The sequence below is a fragment of the Melospiza georgiana genome, chromosome 2 (assembly GCF_028018845.1).
Source record: "Melospiza georgiana isolate bMelGeo1 chromosome 2, bMelGeo1.pri, whole genome shotgun sequence".
Taxonomy (NCBI): Eukaryota; Metazoa; Chordata; class Aves; order Passeriformes; family Passerellidae; genus Melospiza; species Melospiza georgiana.
The window spans coordinates 78,804,918-78,817,937 of NC_080431.1; the positions used below are offsets into that span (position 1 = coordinate 78,804,918).

At 47.8% G+C, this 13,020-nt stretch overlaps 1 protein-coding gene across 1 annotated transcript; it reads left to right on the top strand.

The window, feature by feature from the left end:
* The first annotated feature begins 50 nt into the window (after positions 1–50).
* ITFG2 (integrin alpha FG-GAP repeat containing 2) lies at positions 51–12,268 on the top strand. Its single transcript, XM_058045138.1, has 12 exons — positions 51–149; positions 1,454–1,549; positions 1,984–2,025; positions 2,883–3,060; positions 3,342–3,481; positions 3,875–4,023; positions 5,117–5,211; positions 6,955–7,005; positions 7,470–7,561; positions 8,092–8,209; positions 8,796–8,969; positions 9,105–12,268. Exons 1-12 carry the CDS (start codon positions 54–56, stop codon positions 9,245–9,247), a joined length of 1,374 nt encoding a protein of 457 aa, XP_057901121.1. The 5' UTR covers positions 51–53; the 3' UTR covers positions 9,248–12,268.
* The last annotated feature ends 752 nt before the right edge of the window (positions 12,269–13,020 follow it).

Below are 13,020 nucleotides of genomic sequence, written 5' to 3' on the forward strand. Positions count from 1 at the left end.
CCCGCGCTCCCGCCGTGCCCGGGCCCGCGCAGCCTCGGCCCGGCCCGCCCGCCATGCGCTCCGTCAGCTACGTGCAGTGCGTGGCGCTGGACTTCGCCGGCAGCCTCTTCCCGCACGCCATCTGCCTGGGGGACGCCGACAACGACACGGTCCGAGCCCGGAGACCGGGGTGGGGCCGGCTGGGGGTGCCCGCGGGGCCGCCTCGGTGGTGGGGACAGCCCGGGGCTGTGGGAAGCGCCGAGCGGCCTGTGCGGCCCTGGGGCGGGTGCCGGGAGGAGCTTCCAGCCCCGGGGACACACACGGGCCTTGGCGGGTGCCCGGTCAGAGCCCCCAGGAGTGCCTCTGCAAAGGGAGTATTTGCTGGGCTGCAGCGGGTCAGGGCTTCCCTCGCCATTTCCCTCGCCCTGGGCGGTGCACAGCCTGAGGGGAGCTTCGCTTCTGTGTCATAGACACTCCCCTGTCGCGGCGGTGGGGATGCCGTGGTGCTCTGCTGGGCACAGCCGGTCACAAACAGGGCAGAGCCAAGTCTCGGTGTCTCTTGACCCGTGTGATGGATTGGGAATGTTGTTGCCAGTCCCTGAAATGATTGGTGTGCATTTAGAGCGTGCATTGGGAGTGTTTGGTGTGCACCCGTGTTCATTGGGAGTGTTGCTATCAGCCCCTGAAATGGTTTTGATTTGTCTGCAGCCAGGAAGAGGTTAGCTTAGCCAGCTACATGTCTGCTGTTTCTCCTCAACAGTCAAGGTGTTTTACAGCCTTATCCTGGAAAATGTCATGGCTAGCAATGCAGTGGATGATTAAAGAGATTTCCCCATAAAAAGTTGTTCTGTAGGGTTCTGTAGGTGTGCAGGGGATTATGAAATGCACACCATTTAAATACAAAGAAGCATGATGCAGGAAATGGGATAATGGGAGTAGGCTCATCAGTATGGATGGTTGGTGATTTTAGAAATCTTTAAAGAAATAATCACCATTCTGAAATCCCTTTACCCCTTCAGCAGTGAGATTGAACATCCTGTGTAGGTCTGTTGTGTTCTTGCACTCTTTTCCTGGATGGTTGTGTTTTTGTCATTGCCATCATCTTCCTTAGGTGATGATTCCTTAGATTCAAGTCAATCTAAATTGAAGGATGGAAGATGGAGTAATGATGATTGTTTTAACATCCAAGCATGATGTTAAAACAGTCAGTGACACAGCTGTGAAACAATGAGTGGAGAAGCAGTGGGTAATAGGATGATGCTCTTAGGAGCCATTCTCCATCTCTTTTATCTGCAAGAATAAAATTAGGGCTTTTATATTTTCCCAGACCTTCCATTTTGATTCAAGATTGTCTCTTTAACTCATTTAGTTTTGCTGCTTCTTCCTACAGAATGATTTTTAGATATGAATTCTGAAAATTTTACTGTTAATGTAATTGTGGATTTCTCCCTACTAACCCAATTTTCTTGTACAGCTGAATGAACTCGTGGTGGGAGACACCAATGGAAAGCTCTATGTTTACAAGAATGACGACAGCAAGCCCTGGGCTGTGCGGTCTTGCCAAGGAATGGTCAGTTCTTGACAAATTTTCTAAATGGTTGGGCCTTTTGGTGTATGTGCAGCCAGCTATAATTGTCCTTTGCCTAGGAATAAGTAGGCTGGAGAGGAATGGTAGCCAGAACTGATTCTGATGTCTTCCATGTAATTATTCAAGACTCCACTTTTGCCTACAGCCCCTTGGGCTGGAAGTGATGAGCAAATTAATGGACAAACATACAAACTGGGCTTCTGTCCCACCTTTGCCCTGCTCTGTGCACTGTGGGGTTTGCCCCAGGCTCTGGCCAGTTGTGTTTCTGTCCCTTGACTCTGCTGTCCTTGTCCTTCAGAAGGCTGTTAGGAGTTCAGGAGATTCTTTCTGGGAGAGGAGGGGGTAGGGCAGAGATGTATCCCAGGGTGCTGGGTTGGGTTGCCTTTTCTCATGGATGGCCTTGTTTTCTTTTGCAGCTCACATGTGTCCGTGTGGGAGATGTGTGCAATAAAGGAAAGGTGAGAGGAGCCAAACTCTTGCCAGCTGTGTCTGTAGGGCATGTGGGAGGTGTTCAGGAGATTAGGGTCATGTCATGTGCTGAGTGTGACAGAGGAGGACAGATTGCAGGTGCTGTCTCTCCAGGGTCTGCCTTTGCTCACAGAGTTTTAGCACCACTGTTTTTAAACTGTTCCTCTGTTTATATGTAACTGGTATTTTTCTGTGAGTCTTGTGTGGCTTTTAGAGAGCAAGGAAATCCATCCAATCCATCCTCAGAGAGCACTTTTGATTTCTGTGTGCCCTTGTGAGAGCACCACAAGGCTTTGGTGGTTTGAGGGTTGCTCCTTTTGCTCAGTGGCTTTTGCCTTTCTTGGGCTGATGTCTGCTGTGGGCCATGGTCCTTCTGCCACTTGGCTGTGTGCATTTAAGGTCATCTAAACAAGACTGAGACATGGAATAGTCTGGACTCCCAGGCAAATTCCACTGGGTCTATAATGACTCCTTTTGTTGGATTGCTGTTTCTGGGGGTTAAGCCAGGACCAGTGAGTCCAAAGGTCCCAGTTCAGGCACCCTACTCGAAATACTGTAGCTGTGTTTCCTCTAGTGGGGAGCAGAGCTGACGTGGGCACTGAGAAAGCCACGCATTGTTTGAGGATTGCACACATATCCACTTGATACTGTAGTCTGACAAAGATGAGCAGGAAGTTTGGACCCTGCCAGTAGCAGAGAAGTTCGTGTGCTGGCCAAAAACCTCCTGTTCTGTAGCAGTCATTGATCTTGATCGATCTATTCTTGTGTCTTCCTTTGCCCTGCTGTGGGACAGCTTCTGCAGCTTCTAAAAGAGGAAGAATTAAAAGGTTTTTCTTTTCCCTCACAGAATTTCGTGGTGGCAGTGAGTGCAGAAGGCTGGTTTCATCTTTTTGACCTGACTTCTCTGAATTCAAAACACCCAGATGCTTCAGGCCACCATGAGCTGGCAGGGGCAGAAGAGCAGAAGCCAGTGTTCAAGCAGCACATTCCTGCCAACACCAAGGTCATGCTCATCAACGACATTGGTGAGCCACAGAGCTGGGGTGGGAATGCAGGGTGAAGGGGTTTGTGTGTGAGGCAGTGGGGAGAGAAGGTGGAGGGGACTTGCAGAAGGAAAACTGACACTCCAACAAACCACAGCCAAGTCATGGAAGGGAGAAACAAGAACTTCAGAATTTTTCTGAGGTGCAAGCTTTCATGACATGGTTGGGGTCCTCAGGGATGCTAACTATAGAAACCAGCAGAGTGGTTTCTGCATTTTCTTAGGGCTTGAGAGAGTCCAGCTGTCTTTTGCTTTTCCCTGCAGATGGAGATGGGAAGTGTGAGTTGGTTGTGGGTTACACTGACAGGGTGGTCCGTGCCTTCCGCTGGGAGGACTCGTCAGAGAACCCAGACCATGTCTCTGGGCAGCTGATCCTGTTGAAGAAATGGCTTCTAGAAGGTCAGGTAAGGAAAAAGGATGTTCAGAGCAGTACTTGTCATACAGTCTTCAAGAGGTGGTACTTTCAAGAGAAGAAGCACAGAATCTCAGTCCTATCAACAAAACAATTGTCCTGTCAGTGGCTTGAGAGGAGATTTGCCCAGTGATTTTTTTGTACAGCTGGGAGTTGGTCTGAGAAGTAGTGGCTTTTGCCTGATGGGAGAGCAGGAGTGTTTTAAAGTGGCTTTAGGTAGGGAACCAACCTTTTACTGAACTTGGATGTTTTGCTTCCAGCTGAATCTGTTCAGCTGCCGCTCAGCTCTATCAGAAGATTTGCCACATTCCAATTTAGTTGCAGAGAGCACTGTAAACCTTTTGGAGTTCTTGACTCTATCCGTGTTTTCCCTCTGCTGCTGTAGGTGGACAGCCTGTCAGTGAACCCAGGCCCTGGTGGCTCACCAGAGCTGATGGTGTCCCAGCCAGGCTGTGGCTATGCCATCCTGCTGTGCACCTGGGACACGGAGCAGCGGGACGCAGCCGCGGGAAGGGACGGGTCTGCCCCGAGCAGGTGAGGGTGTTCCTGCAGGGGTGCATGGGCACATGCCACTGGGGATGCCTGCTACAAGGGGTGCCACCACATCACTGTTGCAAAGCAGGGGCTGCTGTCACTGTCCTTGCTTCAGTAGCCTGCTGTGCTCCTGGCACCTCATCACTTAAACCCGCCTACACCCAAGCTTCCATGAACACTCTTCATGTCTCTCTCACAAAGATGAATACTGCTGCTTTCCTTGTATCCCACTCTCTTCTTGAATTGGGCAAGGAGAGTGGCAAAACCAGCTCCCTGAGGATTCCTCACTACTGTGAGCTAAGGAAGGGAAGTGAGTGACCTAGATTTCCAGAGAAGGTCACCAGATTACAGGATAACAGCTGAGAGACTGGGCCAAACCAAATACACCTGAAGCCCAGGATAAAACTGGGCTCATTCACTTGTTTTCTGCAGATGAGGCAATTGGAAGTTTTCCTAATGAGACCCCTGGCAGCCAGTGCTGTAAATCACAACCACAGCAATCAGGATGAGCAGTGAGGTGCTTGTTACTGTCTTGGTGCTGGAGGGACCCTGGTGGGGAATTGGGTGCTTCTGTGCTGTTCTGTGAGACTTCAAGGCAGACACAAAAAACTGCAGCAGGAGGGGACCTAGGCAATTCTCCTTGATGTCTTAGAGAACTCAGTGAAATGTTCTGTTAGCCAGAAGCCAGGCCTAGATGTAGTCTGTCACCAAACTGTTCAGTCTGGGCAGAGAGAAAAGCAGACAGGCTTTGTGAGAGAAAAGCAGACAGGCTTTTCTAAGAGTAATGACAAAAACTGTCCTTTTCTTCCTTCATTGGAATACAGGGCTTACTGATTTTCTTTTTCCTTTTTTGAGCTTTTTTTTTTTTTTTTTTTTAAATGCTTGAAATCATTCTGAGTTTGTGTTTTTAAAAATTGGTATATTTCTTTAATACCTGGGGTGGTATGCATTTTCTTCTTTTACCATTAAAGGGCTCAACCATTTCACCAACTATGGCACTGTCTGTATTTGTAGAACTGCTCCTGAAATTGTTCTGAGACAGTCCCAGGTGTGGTTCTGTAACTCTTCCCTGTTGTCTTTCTCTTTTCCCCAGTGAGGCCCCTGTTCGAGATGTGATTCTACACCAAACATCTGGGCGGATTCACAACAAGAATGTCTCCACTCATCTCATTGGCAGCATTGCCCGAGGTGAGAGATCAGCAGCTTGGGGTCTCCAGCCCAGCAGTTGCCCCTGATGGTTTTTCAGTACAGAATGAAATAAATTTTGTGTGGTAGGGAAACAAACTGTGAGAGGGTGCTGCAAGAACACAGGGATCTCAGCCTCTTTTAGCCAACTCCCAAAGAAAGACAGTTGGATATTTGCATGTGAGCTTTTTATAGCCTTTGTCCTTCCCTAGGTAGCCCTTATCCTTCACTCAGCACAAGAGTTTTTTTGCAGCCTCTGCTGACCTGCATTTAGTCAGTTTGAATGGCTGCCATGTCATGCTCCTACAGATGTCCTTGATCCTTGCTTCTGCATGGCTGCAGCTTATGACTCTTTATTCCCTGGATGCATCTCTTCCTTCCCACAGCCTCATCTTCATTCTTGCTTTTCAGCATTTGAATCTCAATTCTTGGTGGCTCTTTGCTGCTCCTCCTTCTCCTGTGCAGCTCCAACCTCTCCATAGCTGCTTTCATATTTCATCTATATCATTGTCCTCTGGTTTTTTCCACTGTGTTGTGTTCAGGTCTTGTATCTAAGATCTGCACAGCTGCCAGCTTCTCTCAGCCCTGACACACTGCTCTTGTGTCCAGACTTTTCTTGCGTGCTGGCTCTGCTTCCCTCCTGTAACTCCTGAACCCTCCTTTGGTACCTATGGAGAACAAGCTTTCACTCCCCGTTGGGCATAATAGAAGGCAGAAAACTCCCAGCAGAGATCACTTGCTCTTGTGTTGCTCTGCCCAAGTATTGCCTGCTGCAGTGCTGTCTGAGAATGATTCAGCCTGTCCAGTGTAATTAGAGGTTGTGGACAAGAGCAATGCACTGGACCCGCCCTCTTGGTGTTCCTCAGAGGACCTTTCCTGCCCAGTTCCTAAGCCTGTCATGTTTTCAGCATCTCTGATGCTGCTGTGAGCAACATGGTCAACAGAGCATGAAATCAATTATTTCACTGCATATGAAGCCTTGCATCTATTGAGAGATGTCTGTGAAAAACGAAGGCACACAGAAAAAGGGATGAAGAGCAGGCTGTGAAAAAGCCCACTGATGCTGGACCATCAATAAAGGAACGGCTGAAGAGTGCCATGCTGACCAGTTTCCAAGGGGGACACAGCACATCTCTTGGATCAGAGCCTGTCTGGGTGCTTGTCACTAGGGGCAGCTAAGCACCCAACCAGCTGCTTTTGCTTTAGGCTGATCTGCAGAAAGGGAGTGGTTTGCAGCCTGGGACTGTGCGGGGGGCTGTAGTTTGGAGCTGTCTGTGGGCACTGGAGGTAGGCTCGTGTTGTTAACCTACTCTGAGGAAACTGCCTGCTTGCTTTCAGCTCTGCTGGCTTGCCCCTGACTGCCAGCTTTCCTGGGTTCCTCCTCAGGGAGCCAGTGCCTCTCCTGCATTGTCACTGAAAGGGTTAAATGCAGCTTCCATTGAGTACTGCTCCATTCCTCTCTCTGAGCGTGTCATATTTTTAAAACTTGACCTTGCGTGTCTTTTCTTTTTTTAGTAGCTAGGTAGAGAGTTTACTGAAGGGCTGAAACAGCCCAATGGTCAGGGAACTCTCCTCTTCAGATTTAATTAGTGACATTTGTCACTGCTGTCCTGCACACAACTGGGCAAGGAAGGGAGGCAGCATGGATCAGCTTGGTTTGGATCTTTTTTGTTGTTTTCAGGAGAGGGAGGGGCACAATGTTTACAAAATGGCATCAATGGCAGTAATTTTCTTTTGCACTTACAGGCTCCAGTGAGAATAGTGGCTCAGGTCTCTTTGCCCTCTGTACTCTGGATGGTAAGTCCTGCCAGTGTCCTGGAAGAAGACCTGGGGGGCAGCTAAGGCCTGTCACTAATTGAAAGCAGGGATCCAGGGGCTCAGTGCTTTTGATTTTTAAAAGAATGGGAAGCTGGGCTTCAGAAACCCTTCAAGGGTCAGGCAAGAGAATTTGATTCCAAGACCCCTTCTGCTGACATATTTTATATGAAGGCACAGAGGGCACTGTGAAGATAGATGCTTGTATAAGTTCCACTCTGTCATGGCCAGTGCCCCCTGCCCAGTACTGCTGCAGTATATCTGCATGATGGGAGCCTGGTAGGTGGGGTCAAGTGTCCCCTGTGGATTCAGCAGGCAAGTCCATCCCTGTGCTATTAGCAGCTAACTCTCTGCAGCCCTGAGTGTTGAAAGAGTAGGGCCTAGCATTAGCAAGCATCTTGCTCTCTTTTATTGTTTTCAAGACAGTTGTTTTTTTCTTTCTTCAGGAACACTGAAACTGATGGAGGGAGCAGACAAGCTGCTCTGGTCTGTTCAGGTTGATCACCAGCTCTTTGCTCTGGAAAAGCTGGATGTTACTGTGAGTATCTGAGTAAGGCTGGGAGAGATGCAGACAAAAAACTCAGCATGGCTTTGTGCATATGAACTTAGAAAGGGCAGGAGGAGTATGACTCAGTTGGAAAAGGCTGGGATTATCTCAGGATGACACAGAGTGTTCTGGCTGTAGTAGTACATTCTGCACTCAGGTCAATCTGCCCAGCTGCAAGAAGTTGAGCTGTGTCTGCCTGTTAGACCCAGCATCCATTTATCCATTCATAAACTTTTGTGTCCCAGCTGTTTTTCAGTCTTACTGCAAAGCTGAATGGTTTTGCTTACTGCTAATACCCTGATTGTCTAAAATCTCTTACAGTATGTAAGGATTGGCTCTTACAGTATGTAAGGATTGCCATATAGAATAGAGATGAGCTCCAAGTGCAAAATATCTGGATGAGATGTCCAGAAGTGACATCTAGACATTAGTGTTGTGTCTCTGAACCAGCCAGAAAGATTCTTGGCTGTCCCTGGGAGTAGGTGGCACCTGTGTAATGCTCAGTGCTGTGGTTCCTGCAGGGCAATGGGCACGAGGAGGTGGTTGCGTGTGCGTGGGACGGGCAGACGTACATCATCGACCACAACCGCACGGTGGCCAGATTCCAAGCAGATGAGAATGTCAGTGCCTTCTGTGCAGGTGGGAAGCCTGACTGCAAAGCCAGCCCTCACAGTGTTTTCCCCTCAAAGCTACTGCTCCTATCTAGGAGACCCAGAATCCTTTGTCTGCCTGCAGTGGCGAATAATTGCCCTGTGTGCATGTTGCAGAAGGCCCAGCTAGTCTTTCCTCTGGTGGCATCTGGGAAAAGTAACTGTGAGAGAAAGTGATGCTGAGACTTGTCTATGGTGGCTTGGGGTTTTTTCCTTGTCCTTTTTGGAGGTGCTACAGTGGTCTCTTGTCCTCTACACTGCTTTTTTAATTTGCAGACTTCTAATCTGTTCTTAAGTGGAGATAAGGAGCCCATGAAATCAGCCTGAGTTTTGGCTCTGCTCAATCCTGTCTCTCAGACCTTCAGGAAGCAGCTTGCACATTCCCAAGCTTCATGCAGTTCAGAGACGGCTTCTTGGATTGTCTCAAAGGGACTTTGTATACCCAGGCCCATATCTCTGCCCAGGTGCTTGCTGTTTTCTGGTAACAGCTTTGGTACCTCATCATGAAATGTCAATTGTTTGCTTTCTCTTTCCTTCTAGAAGTAGTCAGATCTCCACACTTCTGCTTTCTGCAGGCCTCTATGCATGCAAAGAAGGGAGCAACAGTCCCTGCCTTGTTTATGTCAGCTTCAGCCAGAAGATCTACATCTACTGGGATGTGCAGCTGGAGAGAATGGAGTCCACCAACCTGCTGAAAATTCTGGATGGTGACCCAGAGTTTGAAAGTCTCCTGCAGCAGCTGGATGTAGGTGAGTGCAGAAAGAGCAGAGGGCGTACAGAAAGAAAGAGGATGATGTGCTGGAAACCAGAGTATTTCTTGAGGAAGAGGCTTTCACACTGCCTGGTGAGAATGCCTAACAACTGGTTTTCTCTCTTCTCCTTAGACAAAAACGATGTTGATGCTGTCAGAAACCTGATTCACAAAACACTCTATTTTCCTGAGAAATACCATCTCAGCAGCCCCTCGCAGGATCCTGCTGGAACAGATTCTTCTGCCCACTGCAGTGGCATCCAGGACCCCTTATAAGAAGAAGGCTGACATCTTTAATGGCAGCACAAGCTCATCTGCAGCTGGACTTGGGCATCTGATGAAGATGACTGTTCCTTCCCTATCTTGTGAAAACTTCCAAACAGGAAAGGGTCTACAGGCTGTGAAGGGATGTTCTTGGCTGTAGGCTTGCCTGTATGTGGTGGGTTGGTTTGCCTTCAGATGAGGCAGCTACAGGAACAGAAAGGGCCAAGGATCTTGCATGTAAGCCTTCTGTTGCCAGTTTCCATAATCCTCACTGACTAGAGTGCTCCACTGGTCACTGTGAAGGAGCAGGGAGGTCACAGATTGAGAGAACAGCTGAGCCAAGTCCCCATTTTGACCTATTCTTGGAAGTACTTCAGTGAATACTTCTGAGTTCTTAGCAGGATCACAGTGCAGGAAGTGGAGATGGAGGGACTGAGTTAGGGTGCAGGCATGGGCCTTCTCTCCCACGAAGGTGTATTTAAAGTAGAGCCATGCATTGTTTGTCTTTGCTTTGCTGCTGCTCTTCTGCCAAGCAAGAAGCAGTTTCTTGCAAATCACGTGTTCTGAGTAGCTGGAGACGTGCACAACTTGCACTAATGAGGTGTGGAGAGAGAGCAGCTCCAGCAAACCCAGCTCTGGTCAAGAGTCATTGCTTGTCTCCATCTTCTTGGGCAGGGTGATCCCAGAGAGGGCTGTGACTTAAAGCAGCTGTGAAGCAGTCAGTAAGACCAGTCTGACTGAAGTGTGGATCTGTGGTGCTATGAGAGCTTGGCCATCCACAATAAGCAGGGAAAGTGGAAATGCCACTCCTGCCTCTTGTTGTGGAGAGCATCATGCTTTGAGTCCTGCACAGCTGAAAGAGGTGGGCTGGAGGTGATGTCCCACTGGCTGGCATGAGGAGTCTGGTAAAGGGGAGCTCATTTGCAAAAGCCTTTCCACATGCTGTTGTTGCTGTGCTTTTCCCTCCTTAGCTTGTCTCTTGCTTAACTCAGCTTGTTAGGAAAGGGCAGCAGGCCTACCTGCTGGCTTGCATCGATTATCCCCTCTCACTTGTGTGATGTTTTATTGGACATGTGTGATGGATGGAGCTGTCCCTTCGCCCTTACAGTAGCCTGAGTCACAGCAAATACAATTCAGTGATCTGGAGCAAGTGGCAGCATTTAAAGATCCTGCAGGCAGTTGAAAACCTGCTGTGCTTTATTCTGCAAAATATCCAAGGGCAGCCCTAACTGGGAGAAAGTGCTTTGTATAGAGAAAAGGAGTGTCTTGCCCTTGGGTGAAAGTGACTATTGCTGAAGCAGCCCTGTGTGGTAGAAGGGCAGGATCTTTACATAACAAGCCCTAGCTGTTCTTTGCAGTTTCCCTCTGTAGATTTATATAAGCTTTTCAGAGGACAGTGCTGTCCTCTGCATTTGGTGGCAATGGAAGTTGGAGCATGGAGCAGTGAAATGTTGTGACCTGCTCTGTACCTGCCAGCTTGCTTCTCAGGCCACTGTATCTTCTGACTCTCTAACTGCAGTGCAAGTTTCTCTCCATTGTAATAGCCTTGCTGAGAAGCATTTTTAAATGTTCCCCTGTCTACTAAGTGCTTGTGTAAAACTGAACTCTTCAGGCAGGACCTTTCAAGTAATAATAAAGCTTATTAACAGTGGTGTTGAGAGCAGCAAGGCTGGAGTCTGTGAGCTGTGGAGAGCTGATACTACAGGGACCATCTACTCATGGGCTAAAGCGAGGAGTTTGTCGTGAAGCTTGTCAGACCTAGACTGTAACCTCAACAAATTGTCAGCTCTTGTGACACTGAGTTGTGCAGCCACCCATCCCAGCAAGAATTATCACCTTTGCTTCTGGCAAATAGGGCCTGGCAGGGAAACAGGGTGGCTTACACTCATAACAGAACAACTGAGTGCTGTCTGTCCATGCCAAATATAAACCTTTATTAGCAACACCAAATATAAACCTTTATTAGCAACACAAGCGCAAGGGGTGTACAAATGGGTGCACATGGCTGGAACTGTTTTATGCAAAACAAACTTTGCTGTACAGGTTGAATGATTTCCAAGAAAGGAAGGTCAAACTGATCCACTGTTGGACTATTCATTGTTGAGAAAGAATGAGAAATGGTTGCTGAGGAAGAGATGACATTTTTTCTAAGAACCATCTTTAAAAGAAAATGGGGCAGAAGCCTTGCAGATATTGTGCACCCTAACCCTCTTTTGCCGGCCTGAGGATAAAATTGCTGTGCAAGCCCAGGCAATGCACACTATCAAAAGCTGAGGTGAGAAAATACAGACACTACAAAAACATCTGTTCCCCAAAACTTTTCAGCTCTTAAAAACCATTGGAGAGGAAAAATACTAACATTTGAGGGCTTCCCCTGACAGTTTTGTATTGCATGCAGCACATAATAACTTGCAGATGCATTTTGCTCCTGTGCCCCTTGTGCACAAGAGAAAATGAAAAGTGTCTACAGAAGAATAAACTGAACATCTGTACTGTTCCTTGGCCAAAAGATGGCTTTCCTTATTTTTTCCTGCCTTGAACTCCTAAGTGCCAAATACTTCCTGAAGTCTGTTATTCAGGCTACTTCCGCTGGTAACAATTTTTCTGAAGTGTCCATCTTCTCAGGGAATGAGCCCCTTAAGGCCCTGTCTCTGGAGTGATGGAGTTACATTATACTTTCTTTGTAACTAATTGCCTCTTTGTCCTTGCCAGCCGACACAAGCCACAGAGTTGGAATTAGAAGTGGTTCCTTCCCACACAGCAGAAAATATTTGCTGTATCCTTCTCTAGCAGATTGGCATAACCTGCTGGTGCTGGGAAACTTTTCAACAGGGCAGCATTTGCAGGACAGCTTTGTATGTCCCAGTGCCAGCACACAGCAAGTGAGGAGTCTGACAGTATTCTCAGGCACTGGGGGTATTTGCAGATAAGTGATTCATGGCTTTGGTTGTGATGCTCAATTTACTAGCAAAAAAATAAAGGGAGGGGGTTGCCTTATTTTCCTGAGACGTAATAAACCTGCTCTCCATCCCTGCCTTTGTTTTTATTATCTTTCTGCTATAATTTAGTTATTTCTATAACTCTTTAGGTGTATCCTGGCATATGCCAGTGGAATCTCTTGAAAGGAGGATTGAATGCAAATGTAGGTATGTGGCTCAATGGTCTTCAATGCCAGAGCTCACCTGGTGGTGGTGAAAGGAGCAAGCCTCTGGGAATATGGATGGCTGCAGCTCCCATTCTGTTCAAAAGCAAGTGACCCCCAGCTCCTGGAAGTGGTCCTGATTATGCTTTGGCAGAGTGCCTGTTCTCAGGAAGGACACAAGTCCTTCTCCCCACCCCAGTTGTATTGCACACTGTTCCAGAGATTTGCCATGGCAGATCTTTCCCTGCAGACTGTTTCACAGCTGCCATGCCCACTCTATTAGAAAGCAGCCCTGATAGGAACTGACCACCAAGGTGGTTCAAAGAGATTATCCCTAAAATAATAACATTCCGGTTTTTATATTGGAGGGACAGATCTCATCACAAGGAAGCCAGTGTTGGACACATACAGGATGTACCTATGTCCTGCTCTGAGCTGGCACTTTGTACTGAACTTCTGCTTTCTGTATGAAAGTGTTGGCATTTTTGATTTTCAGTGAGAAAGACCTTTAGATTATTCCTTTGTTCCCTTTATCTCCCAAAAGCAATAGAGATGACTGGAATTGGGAGTAGGGAAGTATATCTGTATAATAGACTTTTCCAAGAGAAACTACAATTAAGACAGTCTTCAGCCTTGCCAGCCC

Bases quoted from the DNA above. Each gene is read 5' to 3' on its own strand.
- ITFG2 (XM_058045138.1), top strand. From the start codon at position 54: ATGCGCTCCGTCAGCTACGTGCAGTGCGTGGCGCTGGACTTCGCCGGC. The intron at 5,212-6,954 runs GTGAGAGATCAG...TTGCACTTACAG, and splicing joins CATTGGCAGCATTGCCCGAG to GCTCCAGTGAGAATAGTGGC. The intron at 8,970-9,104 runs GTGAGTGCAGAA...TCTTCTCCTTAG, and splicing joins CCTGCAGCAGCTGGATGTAG to ACAAAAACGATGTTGATGCT.